Here is a 14,809-nt window from a genome sequence, read left to right on the forward strand (position 1 = left end):
ACACCGAAAAAAAATATTCTTGTATTCAGAGGAAACTTCCTCTTACAGAATCCTCTTGAATTTTATTCTTAAAACAAGAGTATTACTCTTTAAATGGGAATATTTTCCTCTAATTTCAAGAGGATCGAAACAAAAGGACTATTCTAGAGCATTCCTCTTATATTCAGAATAATCTTTTTAGAATAAAAATAATACTCTTAGAATTTAGAATACTCTTCTATGTTTAAGAATATTCCTCTAAATTCTAAGAGGATTTCCCATAGAAAATCGCTCATGCGCACAGATGATTGCGTCATATCATTTACGTCGCGTCATAAATCGCATATCATGCGTGAAAAAGTTTTAATTTCTGTGTGAAAAAAGGGAATAAACCAAAATGGATAATAATCTTTTAAATATCTTGATAGAGTAGCAACTTACACTTACACATTTTTGAAGGTGAAAGAAATTTTTAAGAAAATTTAAATAATTTTGAGGTTATGCTATTTAAAATTTTATTTTATTACGATTTTTATTTAAAATTTATTTAAAATAAATTTTCAAATTTAATGAATTATATGTTTTGCGCATAAAAATATTATATATCTATTATTATAATATAGATTATATATGTGACATACAAACTATAGATGATTGCGTTTTTATTATTTCAGAGTTCTTTTTAAGATGATATTTTCCTCTTAAAATAAGAATATCCTCTTAAATTAAGAGGAATAATTTTACATAGAGGGCAATCCTCTTAAACCTAGAGGACATCCTTTTGCAGCATATACTAGAGAAAAATATGCATTGAAATAAGAGGAATCCTCTTGGAACAAGAGGATTTTTTTTCGGTGTAATGAATTAAATTATTTTTTAGGGCGTAAAAAAAAATTGACAATCTTGTAGCTTTAGTAGAGCCGAAATTGTTTGCAAAGTTAGAAACACAAAAAATAAATAAATTTTCAACCCTTTTTTGAAGTGGTGCTATTGACAATAAGTAATTGTAGCAGAACCTTTAAAGTTTTTTTTAAAAAAAAGCCCAAAATTTTCAAATTCAATTCGCTTCTGATGTGAACATTAATTGAGCAATTTTTAGTGAAACTTTAAAATGTATAGAAAATTTAAAGCTGGTTTACAATAGTTATTGTCCCTTCTTAGCCCTTTTTGTTTATAAATAGAGATTTGACTTAATATGTGTCGAACCTTGTAGCCTTAATAATAGAGCCGAAAATTTTTATTTGTGTCATTAAATTAGATCTGATGCTTTGGTGCTGTCAAGTTTACGTAGCTTGTGTTAAGTTGTATTTTCAAATTTTGATCTTGCGTTTCACAGAATTAGTTCCGATTCCATTAATTATTTCGCTATACGTTTACTAGATTCTTGTTTAGGAGGTTAGAATACATATTGTAAAGTACTATTTTTATAGCCTCTATAAACTAAATTGAAAATGGAAAAATATTTTTTCTTTTGTTCCTCGATAATATGCATATATACGTTGATTATACAAGAGAAAGTGAACACATTAACAAAGCAAGACACGAAACTTTATTTGCCAGCCTCATACAATTGCCGAGTGCATTTACACTAGTGTTTGATATGCACGTATGGTTAGCTTGTATACATATAAACGTTCATTGACACCAATCTATGATTCATGCTGATAACCGTCTGGTTAACGCCTACTTACTATTGCATGCGTTAACTAATTGACTCTATGTGTCTTTAGTAAATGAAAAAAAAATTCGAAACTACTGTAAAAAAAAGTACAAAATACATATAACAAAAAAATGCATGCAACAAAAATTAATTGTCACATATTGAAATTATTCAATCAATTGCTGATCAACCGAATTTCAATGATGGACACAATCGGTTTTTCCACATGCAAAATATTAGGAGCGACCGTGGAACATCAATGATATTTGAAAGTGTGAGATAAACTTATTTCAATTCAAATCCAATGCACGTAACGTGAAAACTATTTTGTATTGATTCAGTATATATATATATGTATGTATACTATAAAGAGTATATGGTAGTAGTATGATTGTCTCGCATTGGTAAAATACGCAAATTAATTTTAGAATCGACTGAATGAACGGATGTGTTATACTAGTGTTTGTCAAAATGATTATTACTGTATAAGTTATTATTGCTATTGTCTGAACAGTGCACTGATTATAGCAACTGAATGAAGAGCATTATATGTTTGCATATAAATGCATACTCTAATAGCAAATATATCGAGAAATTCTAATTTTCACATTTTTTAAAAAAGACATTTAATGATATATTATATATTGTATTCTGCATTTTAAGTTGAAAAAATTCGGGGTCAATATTTTTATAATATAATTGTGTACTATGAACAATGTATCATCAAAAAAAAACTGTCTCATTTTTGTTGCAAATTCATTTTAAGTTGGGTATTGAATTGAATAAGCGCCAAACTTCAAGTTAGTCAAAATAATACTCACAGAAAATTAAAAGGAATTAAAATAATAAGCGTTGCAGCTTATTTTAATACCTTAAAATTTTCTTGGCAGGAATTTCAGTTTTCCAAGTTGGCAGCATATTTGCAAAGTGATATTGAATTACAATTATTTTTTTCTAATATAGAAGATTTTTTTACCAGTATACGAATATTTAATTTAAAAATAGAGAATAACAATCATTTATTCTGGCGTATGATGTAAAAACTTAGGTAACCGACGTTGTCGCTTTGGTCGATATATTTTAGCGGAAAGAACGCACTACTATCAATTAGTAATTTTTGACTAAAAACATAATCAAAACGGTTATACTAATTTATTTCATAAACGAATCGGCGAATTAGTCAAAAGTAACCAATTCAGATTTAAAGAATATACCAAAATTTAAGTGAAAAATCCCACTTGCAAAGATTCCCCGGAAAGTGCCCCATGGAGATTCCATAAGAATTCCGTCGGAACTTCCAACGGAATTCAGTTGGAATTTCATCGGAGGTCCAAAGAATTTCCGATGCGATTCCGACGGAATTCCGATTAATTTTTTATTAATTTTTAGAGTTCTACATTAAGTGTATAACTCAAAAGTTTAAAAAATCGGATTTCCTTTGGAATTCCGTCGGAATCTCATCGGAAATTCTTTGGAACTCCGATGAAATTCCGACTTAATTCTGATGGAATCTCCAGAGGGCATTTTCCGGAGAATCTTTCCAAGTGGGATAATATACTCATTCGATGTTCAACCTTATTCAAACCTTATTCAACCTCAACTCAAAAAAGCGTAAGTATATCATTTAGCATAACAATCGACAGTGAAAATGACTCTTACGGTTTTTAGAGTTGAGCCCTTTTCGAAATTCACGACTCAATTTTTTTTAACATTTTTATTTGATTATAATAAAATATAAACAAAAATCTTTAAACTTTTATTCTTTTGGACATGATGGGTATAAAGAGCATGAACGGAAGACGTTAATAGTTACCTACATTTATAACAAGTGAAAATTAAAAATTTTTAAATGAAACTATTTTTAAGTTTCAAATGTATATCCTAAAAAAACCAATTCAAATAAAATTATAATAATATTTATTTTTAGAGAATTTTTCTCTACAAAGTTACCGAATAAAAAATAAACTATATATACGCATACACGAAAGATTTATAAATTAGATGCACATTTGACATTCGCACGAATGGAAATATATAATCCCTGGTAGATATTCTTTCATGTTTAAGATCCGAAAGGAAACGTATGACGGGTTTTTGGAGCGATTCGTCATTCAGCACGTTCTAACGCGTGCCAATGAGTCTCGTATTTTACTCTTACAAATATACATATATACATATATTCTATCTATATGTAGGGATTAAATGTACATATAAGCGAAGGGAATACATAAAAAAAACTCTTCCCCTTAAGTCATATATAGGGTGTATATAAAAAAAAACTAATTGGTGGGCTCGATGTCCTCTTTCACCAGAAAGTAGGGGTTCTTTTCACATTAGGTATATATGTTTGCCCATTTTATAAAAAATGAAGAAGAGCCTTATATACATATTATACAAAATATATATAAAGGTAGGGCAAAAACGATAATTGCTTGTTTATTATAACCAATACACACTATTTCAAATTTTCTTTTCATTTCGTTATTTTCGATATAATATTTTTCTATTCTATCGATTTAGACATTTTCTTTTTTAACCCTTTTCTGTATTATACTTTTTGTCATATTCTTTTGGAGCTCTCTTTCTGTGTATACATATATATAACCACACTCGTAATTTCACGCACCACATGACCTCAAAGTCTTACGTACCGGACGTGGCGTGGTAGTGCCACCGATTTCGCACGTGTCTGTTTTTCTCTCACTTCCTATTCGCGGTTCTTCTTTACCGCTTTCCCGAAGCTATACGGCGATTTATTTTTATCGTAAAGAGAAATTGCTTTTCTCGACGGCGCTGAGAGAAAGAGAGAGAGAGAAGAAGAGAGAAACCGGAAGAACGGTTCGCGAGATTTACTCTTTAAAACGTCCGACAGTCTACGAAAGACATGCGGCGACATATTGGTGTAAACTTTATATTCATTCAATTTTATTTCACTTAAATACCAAGTGAACCTACATTCAACCTATATTGGGAATAGTTTCAATCTAGATTGGACCTAATTTGAACCTACATTGAAACATTGGACCTACTTTTGACCTATATTGGACTTACTTCGAACCAACATTCAACCTATATTTGAACTAGATTTTACCTACATTAGAATAACTTTGGAGCTATATTAAGCCTACATTGAACCTGTATTTGACCTACTTCGAATCTACAGTAAACCTACATTAAACATACGTTAAACCTACATTGGACCTATATGAGGCCAACATTAAAACTATATTGAATCTACATTGTTGAATCTAAGTTTGGTCCAGTTTGAACCAATACAGGACCTACTTTAAAACCTATACACTGAACCTATATTGAAACTAGTGACAACCAACATTGGATCTAATTCGAACTTATATTTTATTTAGTTTGAACCTACTTCGATCCTGCATAGGATTTATATTGAACTTACACTGAACCTATATTTAAGCCAGTTTGAACATACATTCAACATAAATAGGACTTAAATTGGATCTACATTAAATCTCTTTTGAACCTTATTTGACCTAGTCTGAGCCTATATTGAACCTACATTCAACCTATATTTGAACTACATTAAACCTACATTAGACCAAATTCGGAACTATATTAATCCTACATTGAACCTATATATGACCTACTTCGAACCTACAGTAAACCTACATTGGACCTACATTTGATTTAGTTTGAACCTACTTTGATCCTATATAGGTAAAGACTTATATTGAACCTACACTGAACCTATATTTCGCCTACCTTGAACCTACCTTGAATCTGAATAGGACTTAAATTGTATCTACATTGAACCTATATTTGACTTAGTTTGAACCTATATTAGATCTACTTCGAAGCTATATTTGAATAGTGTGAACCTAAATAGAACTTAGATTGGATCTACATTGTACCTACTTTGAACCTATATTTGACCTTGTTTGAACCTACTTTGATTCTACATAGGTCTTATATTGAACCTATACAATAAAACGTACATTTGGATCACCTTTGGACTTATATTTAGCATACATTAAACTTATATTGTACATACATTGTTGAAACTATATTTATCTATAGTTTAAACCTATATTAGAGATAATTCGAACCAAATGTAAACTTATATTAGACCTATATTGAACCTATATTCGATCTAATATGAACTTACTTTGAACATTGAACCTACCTTTGACCTAATATGAACTGACTTTGAACGTTGAACCTATATTCGACCTACATTGAACGTATATTGTTTAACCAATAAATGACTTAATTTACTTAATTTTTATCAGGAATATTAGAATAGAAAATTGTAATAATTGTAAAAATATACATTTTTGGAATTAAATTAACGTTTTCTATTGTGAAAAAAAATCCCAACTTCACAAATTAATATTATAACATTAATTAGGAATAGGAACGAAAGATCCAAATTCATATTCCGAATAAGAAAAAAAAATGAAAAAAAAAAAAAACTATAATGATTTCGTAGACCGTTGGGCCAAAATAGGCTCCCAAGGTCAGAGCAAACCTTGATCGATCTTTTAATGCGCAAAATTAAAGGGGACTTTTCTGTATATATCGCACTTAAGATCTGTTCAAATTTTCATTAAATATCAAAATTTTGATTCTTCTTGAACTTGATTCTTCTTAGAAAATATTATAACCTATAATTTATTTCACTTCTAAAATTGGTAAACATTAAATATATTTCAATGTTGGATTCTTTAAATATATATGTATATAATATCAAGAAAAAAGATTTGCTTTTCTTTTAAAATTTTTACCTTTTAAAAATTCTTAAATGAAAATATTGAAATGTAAAAAAAAACAAAATAAAATAAAATGTAATTGATGGAAATCAAAATCTGACAGCGAATTACTATAGAGAGGTCAACTACTTTATTTACAACACCTTAAGGGCTTGTTCATAAGTTTAATAAATCAAGTCAAAGTCTACGTGTAACTATAATGTTTTAGATTACTATAATAAAATTCACCACAAAAATTAAATTATCCTAATTTTCTTATGTTATTATTGAGTTTAAACTCTTCATATGAATTTTAGAAGACTTTTCCAACAAGGCTTTGATTCATCGATAATAGGTTATAAATTAAGTAAAATTTTATTTTATTTTCATATCTGACGTTTAAGGGTGATAGGGACCTTACTTGCAAAAAAGTTTTTGGTTATGTTTAGTGATAGTTTTACATGGATTAAATGTTCATTTTTAATTATATAAAATCCAAATCAGCTTTTTAGTGATAATTTGAAAGTATCAAATTGCAACGAATACCAATATTTAGATCAAAATATAATTTGAGCCAAATATTGGTATCAATTTGTTATAATTTGGTACCAAATTGATACCTTCAAAAAAAAACAGTGTTATTGAATATTTTGGATGTAACAAAGACTTAAAAATAAGTGGTTTGTACTAAAAGTTAATGCTTTTTGTGTATTTTCACTTTAAAACATAATGTAAAATTTTTTACAGTTGTCTCTTTTACCGTCGAGCATTACATACATATATATCTTGAGGTAAAAGAAAATGTTTAAATTTTATTTTTTGTAAAAAAAAACAATGCTTCTACATTTAAGTAATCATTCCGTAGATTAAAAATCTTTTTTCGACTTTTACTTCCTCTAAATAATCAAGTTTGGTTATCTTCCCGCCAATATCGGCAACGGGAAAAAAAACCTCTCACTGCTAATAAAACAGTACAGCAATAGTCCAAATCAATTTTTGTTAAATTTATTTACAATTCAGCTAAATTTAAAAATATTTTTATATTTTTGTAGTATTTAACAACAGAGAATATAAAATATAAACAAAAAAAGTACTTACGGCAGCGGCTGGAAGTCTCGCCGGCGTGGGGTACATCTTAATTGTATCAGTAAAATCACTTCATGGTTATGAATATTGGTAAAAAATTTCCCGAACCATCTTTCACTTTTTATTCTGTTTTTTTAAAATCTTAAACAAAATTCACGGTAGATCCGTACACCGTAAGTATTAACCTTCTTATGGTTTCAAATTCACACCAACATTGGGAACGTGACGGTCCACCTCCTCCTCCTCTTTCTTTCTTTCTTTCTTCTTCTTCTTCTTCTTCTTCACCACCACTCTTGAATACACGTGTGAGAGATGCCCACCACTCCTCTATAACCTCGAGAATACTCCTCTTCGTTTTTTTTTTTCTCTTTCTTTTTTTCTTTCCTTCTTTTTTATTTTCTCTCTTCCTTTATTCTTTTCTCTCTGTTTCTCTCTCTATATATGTATATATACCTCTTTCACAAAACTAAAACTCACTGTATCCTTCGACCCCCCCTTTTTTTCCCCCAAAAAAGTTACGACGGCATTCCGACAAGTTCGTGTATCGGAGACAAAGGCATTCTAAAAACGAATGGTTTTTTGACCACATTGATATTACATAATCGCGCGACTACATTATAATATCCAGTCTAATGTCGCGAGGCTCTTCTTCTTAATATAGAGGGGGGGGAATCTGTTTTTTTTTTTTTTTTAAACGAGAAGTGAATCTTCACTCTTTATAATAAGATATTCTGTAAGAAGAAAAAGAAAAAAAAAGTTCGTCATGGAAAAGTCGTTTCCCAGTGCTTTTTATCCACCTTCACTCCCGAACCCCACTTTTTTTTTTTTTTTTTATAGTTCACCAAAGTTTTCAACTCGTAAACTCCCTACCGTCGTGCCAAAGCCGTTAAATTCCTTATCTACTGTATTTACACGATTGTAGCTACTTCTACGATAAATTGGAAGAGACGTATACGCAAAAGAAAATATTTCTCTTTATGTTGGACCTTATAGGTGCAACAATTTGTCAAAAGAGTTTTGTAGTCACAAAACTTGTAACTTTTTTAAGTTCCTTTTTTGTCTATTTTTTTGATAATTCTTAGTTATTGTCTGTATTTACAAATAAAAATTGTTTTTAATTCCGCTAGAAATCAATTTTTCCAGTAATACAATTTTTAGGGAAGAAGCTTATCTCGTAAAAAAAAAGTAATACGTATTATTAACGTGACTTTTGTTATAATACACGATAAATTACATACGAGTCATATCGCTAACTACCATTGAAGCAGTGAGTCACTTATTTTACAAATTACGTCGTCTATTATTATTATTATCGAATCATTTTTGTTAAAAAAAAAAAAAAGAAAAATAATTTACCCTCTGCATAATCATTATTTCTTTCTAGTGACACTTTTAGTGATTTGTAAGATACTATATGTGGCTTTAAATGCAAGGGGGCCATTGCGCGAGTAAATGTTTACCCGCTAAGAGCATTGATGTTAAACGCATAGTCGTGTGAATAAGACTTTACGAGGTATTGGACCTATCGATTTATCGTTCGATTTACGAGCATGTATATAAAATCGTTTTCGCACACCGAGTCTCACTCTCTCTCTCTCTCTCTCTCTCTCTCGGTTATTTCCTTCCTTCCTAATATACCTATCTTCTATTACATATACGTGAGACAAAGAATTAAATTGAGATTAACATTTTTTTCTTAAAACTTTTAAAACGTTATACTTTTTTTTGTAAGTTTTCTTTTTCTTCATTCCAAAGCAAGAAATCATGATATTCAAGGAATAAAATAAACAAAAAAGTAATAATAATGAAAATAAATCAAGCATTCGTTTTCATTAAAATCATGTTTTTAAACTAAAATTTAAGTTCAATCTACGAGAACTTCTAAAAAAGAAGTAAATTAAGGTCCTGTGACACTGAAGAAAGGGATCTTAGAAGCAAACGAATTATAGTTTATGTTTATGGTTTGATGAAAGTTTCTTTTTACTTTTGTAAAATTAAAATCAGTTTTTATTAAATTTATTTTTAAAAAATTACATATTTGTCGAAATGACTATAATATCTGCCGCTATATTGAACTTTTCTGAAATATGATTATTTTTAAAAATAACTTTTTTTTTAACAAAATATTAACATTCTGGTAATTTCTTGTACCTATTTTTGAGTTCTCCACAAAATTTTAGCTCAATCGCAAAAAAAACCTGCGGTGTATTAACATGTGAAATCACATAACCTTAAAATTTGAAAAAAAAATCTAAAAAAAGAAAACAAAAATTACAATTCAAAAATATATATAAACCGAATTGTATGTTTTCTCTATATTTAACCTTATATCTATGTTAATAAGAGGGTTTTCCAGGAAGAATAATTTAATTCGGATTACATCAGTATAATAGCACCCCTCGACGATTGATTTTCAACACGATCCTAAAGTGCTGTTTATAATATTAATGCAACGCTGCTTCCCCTCTGTTGTTCTGACGGTCTCTCGTTTACTTTCCAATGAGGCAGAATCTCCACTCTTGGCGGACTCTTTAACTCATTTACCCTCGACGAGGGGTTCAGTTTCGTCATCTCCATTAACGTTTTCTTTTTCTTGCCTTCTTTTTTTCGCTATATATATATATATACATACTCATTTCATTATCTCTTCTCCATTTTTTCGCTGATTGCCACACACATATACAGACAGAAAGACGGTTTCTTTTTTCAAAATATAATCAGACATCCTACATGGTTAGCGTGCGACAAAAAAAATCGCTTAACAATCAAAATTCAAGATGAGCTGCGATAAATAGCGTGAGAATGTCTGCTACAAATTTACGACGATGAAACGTTTACAAAATCGATATCGTGCACGAGCGTCAAGACAACAACCTATATACTTTCGCAGTTCTGCGCACAAACTTATTTTACCCTTTCCTTTGTATTTCCTGCTGGGACATGAAAGATTCTTATCCAAGCTCTATATATAAATATATATATATATATATATATATATATATATACAAATTCAGCAAAGAAGAAAATATAAAATGGAAAATTATTTCTTGAAAGAAAATTTTACACTTGACGAGTTATGGAAAAAAATGTGGTTATTGTAAAAAAAGAAGACTGTTTCATTTTCAAATGAAAGCAAATTTTTTCTTTCTTAATGAAAAAATTGAGTCAATATTTGTTATTCGACATAACCTCTAAAAATATATTACTATAATTTCATTACATTTCTCAGTGGTGATTGCTTCACTCCATTTGCATTTAATTAATATGTTAACATTTTAATGTTATAGTAAAATCAAGTAACCGTAAAATAGTTTTTTGGATCATTAATATAATGAACAATTAACGTTGAAGTGAATTTATTAAAAAGAAAAACAAATTTAAATAGTAAATATTTTTTTTAAAGTAAATGTGTAAATAATTAACTCATTTTTACAATTTTGTTTTGTAAATTAAAAGATCTATTTTCTTACATTTTAGTTAAGAATTCTGTTCAAAAAAAGTAATGTTATGTTTGCCGTGTATTTTGTTAGCACAGACATGCGCATAGACCTTTTTATTTCACTTACTATTTAGTGCGCAGACGCCAAAAGTTTTGGCTCTAAGAGCAAAAAAGACAGATATCTTATGGTGTCTCTTTTCCTCTTTCATAACAGAGTCGAAAAGAATGGAAAACGGACATGCGCAAAATCAACTTCCGAATTGAAATGAAAAGGTCTATTATTTCGTACAGCTGAATTAACTCGACTGTATGACGAAAATTTTCATAACGTTATAATAATGTTATTATAATAAATTGTTTTACTTTATACTATGAGAAAACTAAGTACATACAATATATACAAAATGTATATAATAAACAAGGGAAAAAATCAAAATAAATAAAAATGTAACATAACCTAACTTTTTTTTTATTTATACGTCAATTTTATTTGAATCTGATTTATTCATGTCTTTAGTGTTAAAATTACAAAAAAAAATCTTCGATGTTTATAAAACTAATACACAAAAATAGATAAATTGGTCCAATGACTTTATAATCTTAGTTATTAATTATTAATTTTAAAATAAAAGATTTATTTCATTTTCAAATAGAAGCAAATATTTTACTTTTCGATGCACGCATAGAAAAAGTTTGCTGTAGAAGCGAACTAATTTGCTGTAACAGCAAATATTACGTTAGCTAATATAGGCACCGCGAACAAATTTTGCTGTGGGGTCAAAAAAGTTTGCTGTGACGGTAAATTTTTAAATATTAACACTAATATTCTTTATCACAGCAAAAAATTTAGCTGTGGTTATTAATTTTTGATAGATCCGATAGTAAACGAGCATCTGTAAGCAATTCCTTTTTTTCCGTGTGGAAAAAAGAAACAATTGAATCAATATTTATTTTCCAACATAAACTCCAAAAAATTGAGTATAGTTTAAGTTTATAACTTTGAATATCGTTCTTACGTCATTGGAAAAAAAACAATGATCAATTCTCAAAATTTTTCTAAATAAATTAAATTACTGTTATTTCTCATTCTATATTTAAATTTTCAAGATTTTAAGAACAATAAATTTAAATTATGATTTAAAACGTCAAATCGAAGTGGGAAGTATCGGAAACACATTCCTAACTCTAGATAAAGTTATAGCGTCGGCAGTAGAGTTAAGTAATAAAGTAATAAGTGTGTTTGAAAGTTAAAAAAAAACAACTTTTCTATTGTCCTGACAATTTAATTTAAATCATTTTTTTTTTACATAATCAGACTTTAAAAAACATATTTATTTTATTTTTTTATGTATTAAAATTTATTTTTTAATAGTAAAACTTTGTACTTTTTTTAAAAAATCTTCTTTTAACTTAAAATTTTCAATTGCATTATAAATGCGAAAAGAAAATCATTAGCAAGAAACAAATAGCCCCGGTCGAAAAAAAAATCGTATTATCACGCCCCAAGGATCGTTTGCGCTTAGTTATTTAGTCGCCGCCTACGAACTCTCACCCTCCTGTTATTTCTCTCTCCCTTGACTCTCACGAGTCGATCCTTTTTGCAGCTTCGTATATATATATATCTAACAGAGAATTAATAAAAAGAGAGAAAAAAAAGAAGAAAAAACAGAATAATAATAATAAATCAATGAAAATAATAAAACTGCGAGTTTCTCTACTACGGTTTGTCGATGTCCATTGTCTCTCGATGATTTAACGAGGTGAGTATGTCGATTTGCGATTATATGCTCTTATACTTCCACCCACACTCCTCTTATATTATAATACAGCAATGATATTATTTTCGAAATACAAAAATTGTCCTATTTTTTAATTAACACGAATCGTAAATCTGAAATTTAATAGTTATTATTGTTTGCTTTTTTATGATCCAAATTATTACGTTATGGGAAAAATTTAAAAGAATTTAAAGCTAACGTAAGTTTGTAAAATTATACTAATTAAAAAGTAACAAAATTTTTTTTTATGGTATATCATTCTTGCTATTTGGAAAAATAAAACATTATTGTCACATTTCAATTTACGGATCCAAGTCAAATACACTTTGTCGAAATGCTAAAAGAAAAAATCCAACCATAATAACCATTAGAAGAAATGTTTTGATGACAATTGATGTATTATTCCAACACTGTATTACTCTTTCGCAATCCATTTTTTCTAATCTTTAGGACAATATAGAATATTGTTTCTTCTTTAACTATAGAGTCAATGACTAATGAAAATTTTCTCCGATAAAAACAGAACCAATTAACGTCGTTTATTTAGTCGATTAGTTTAATAATAATTTGAAATTTAGTTATATGTCATCTAATTTTTATCTTCTACAATATTGAGATATTAGGAGCACTATCATTTATCTAAAAAACGAAACCTGCTCCAATAGATTTAATGACATGCTATTTTTCGTAAAAATTATAACAAAACCGATATGAAGAAAAAAAAACCGCTTTCACCCCTATTAAGCTCTTAGCCCCAAAGACCACTTTTTTTGCCTCTATTTCAAAATTTTTTTGTTCTTTAGTGCTAATCTGTTCATTGAAATCAAATAAATGAGAATTTCTTATCAATCAAATGTCAATTTTAAATAATATTGTTATTTCCGCATTGATTTTTTAATACACTTTTTGAAATAGATTTTTTGAGAGCAAGTATCAATGAACAATCAGCTGAGGATTGGATAAGAAAATCTTTAAAAACCCTGTTTTGAAAGGGTGGTCCTTTTTAAAGAGTACGAATCATTTTTTTTTTTTTTAAATATAAAATACGTTTTTCAGCTTTGGCATGACTGTTTACCCCAATACGTTAAAAACTCACGAGGTCACACAGTAAATGACAGCGATTAGAAGTAATTTGTTGCGCACAGATAATCACCAACACATATAATTAAACACCTGTCTGAAATTATTGTCGACGAGTGTCAAAAAAAAAAAAAATTGTTAATGAAAAATTTTCTGATAACAAGATAAGAATATTTTCTTTCTTTTTTGGTAATATTATAAACGGGGGTTTATTATTATTTTTTTTTTTAATGGAATCGCGTGATAACAACCACCCCGGGCGAAGAACGACGCTCGACTGAGGGACCCGGTTTCGAAGTGGATGACGGGAAACGTGTGAACGCCGCTTGCCGCCGCGGCCAATACCAATGAGAAAGTCCACACCAATACTATTAACCAAAGGAGAACATCCACACTGATATACCATTGAGCGCGCAACGCGAACAAATACTCGCGGGACGCAACGGGTGTCTCGCTGTTTCTTCTTCTTCTTCTTCTCTTCACTCCACCCCATATATACACAATTGTCTCTCGTTCCATCTTTATTCATCTCTCGCTCTTTCTTCGTTTCACTTGTTAGTGTTTTAAGTCAAGGGCGCCAGAATACAGGGACCAGTAAGGTAGAATCACATAAAAAAAATAAAAAAATTTTTTTCTCCAAATATACCATCAACTGGGGTAATTATACCATGCCAGGGGCTATTATATCCATTGATAGTTTTTGATGAATAAGATTTTTATTTTAAAATATTTAGATTTGATAATAACTGGTGTAAATATAGTTTGATAACACTGTGTAACAAAAAAAAAATAGAAAATATGTAGTTGTACTTTTATACACGTAGAAAAATGGAATAACAAATAAAGTAATTTTTATTACTACCCGTGCAGAAATCGTGATGTGGACCTCATGAGGTACTTACCAGTTTTCCCGATCTCTAATAAGGGCCTTGTCGAGAAAACTGATCAGAGCCTCACAAGGGTGTAATGATTTTCCTCACCAATGCCCTAGGTAAAGAAAACTAGTGAGGGCCTTACCAGTTTTCCATACGCATATCCTATTTTTTTATATTATATAAACTCAAAAAAA

At 29.2% G+C, this 14,809-nt stretch overlaps 1 protein-coding gene across 11 annotated transcripts in view; it reads right to left on the minus strand.

Annotated features, from left to right (window-relative positions):
* Nucleotides 1–14,065, minus strand: part of LOC127290907 (protein groucho-like) — a 117,490-nt gene extending 103,425 nt beyond the window's left edge. For 4 of the 11 annotated variants that reach the window (XM_051319740.1, XM_051319737.1, XM_051319741.1 and 1 more), the window contains exons 1-2: nt 13,757–14,064; nt 7,456–8,174 (exon numbers count right to left, since the gene is read on the minus strand). In XM_051319740.1, coding sequence (XP_051175697.1) covers nt 7,456–7,491 — 36 coding nt within the window. In that variant the 5' untranslated portion in view covers nt 7,492–8,174; nt 13,757–14,064. Of the gene's footprint in view, nt 1–7,455; nt 8,567–13,735 lie in introns of all 11 variants that reach the window. The other 7 variants (XM_051319738.1, XM_051319731.1, XM_051319736.1 and 4 more) reach the window with 6 other exon arrangements.
* Nucleotides 14,066–14,809: the final 744 nt, after the last annotated feature.

The sequence above is a fragment of the Leptopilina boulardi genome, unplaced genomic scaffold, assembly GCF_019393585.1.
Source record: "Leptopilina boulardi isolate dan_hultmark-lab unplaced genomic scaffold, ZJU_Lbou_2.1 LbouV2_95, whole genome shotgun sequence".
Lineage (NCBI taxonomy): Eukaryota > Metazoa > Arthropoda > Insecta > Hymenoptera > Figitidae > Leptopilina > Leptopilina boulardi.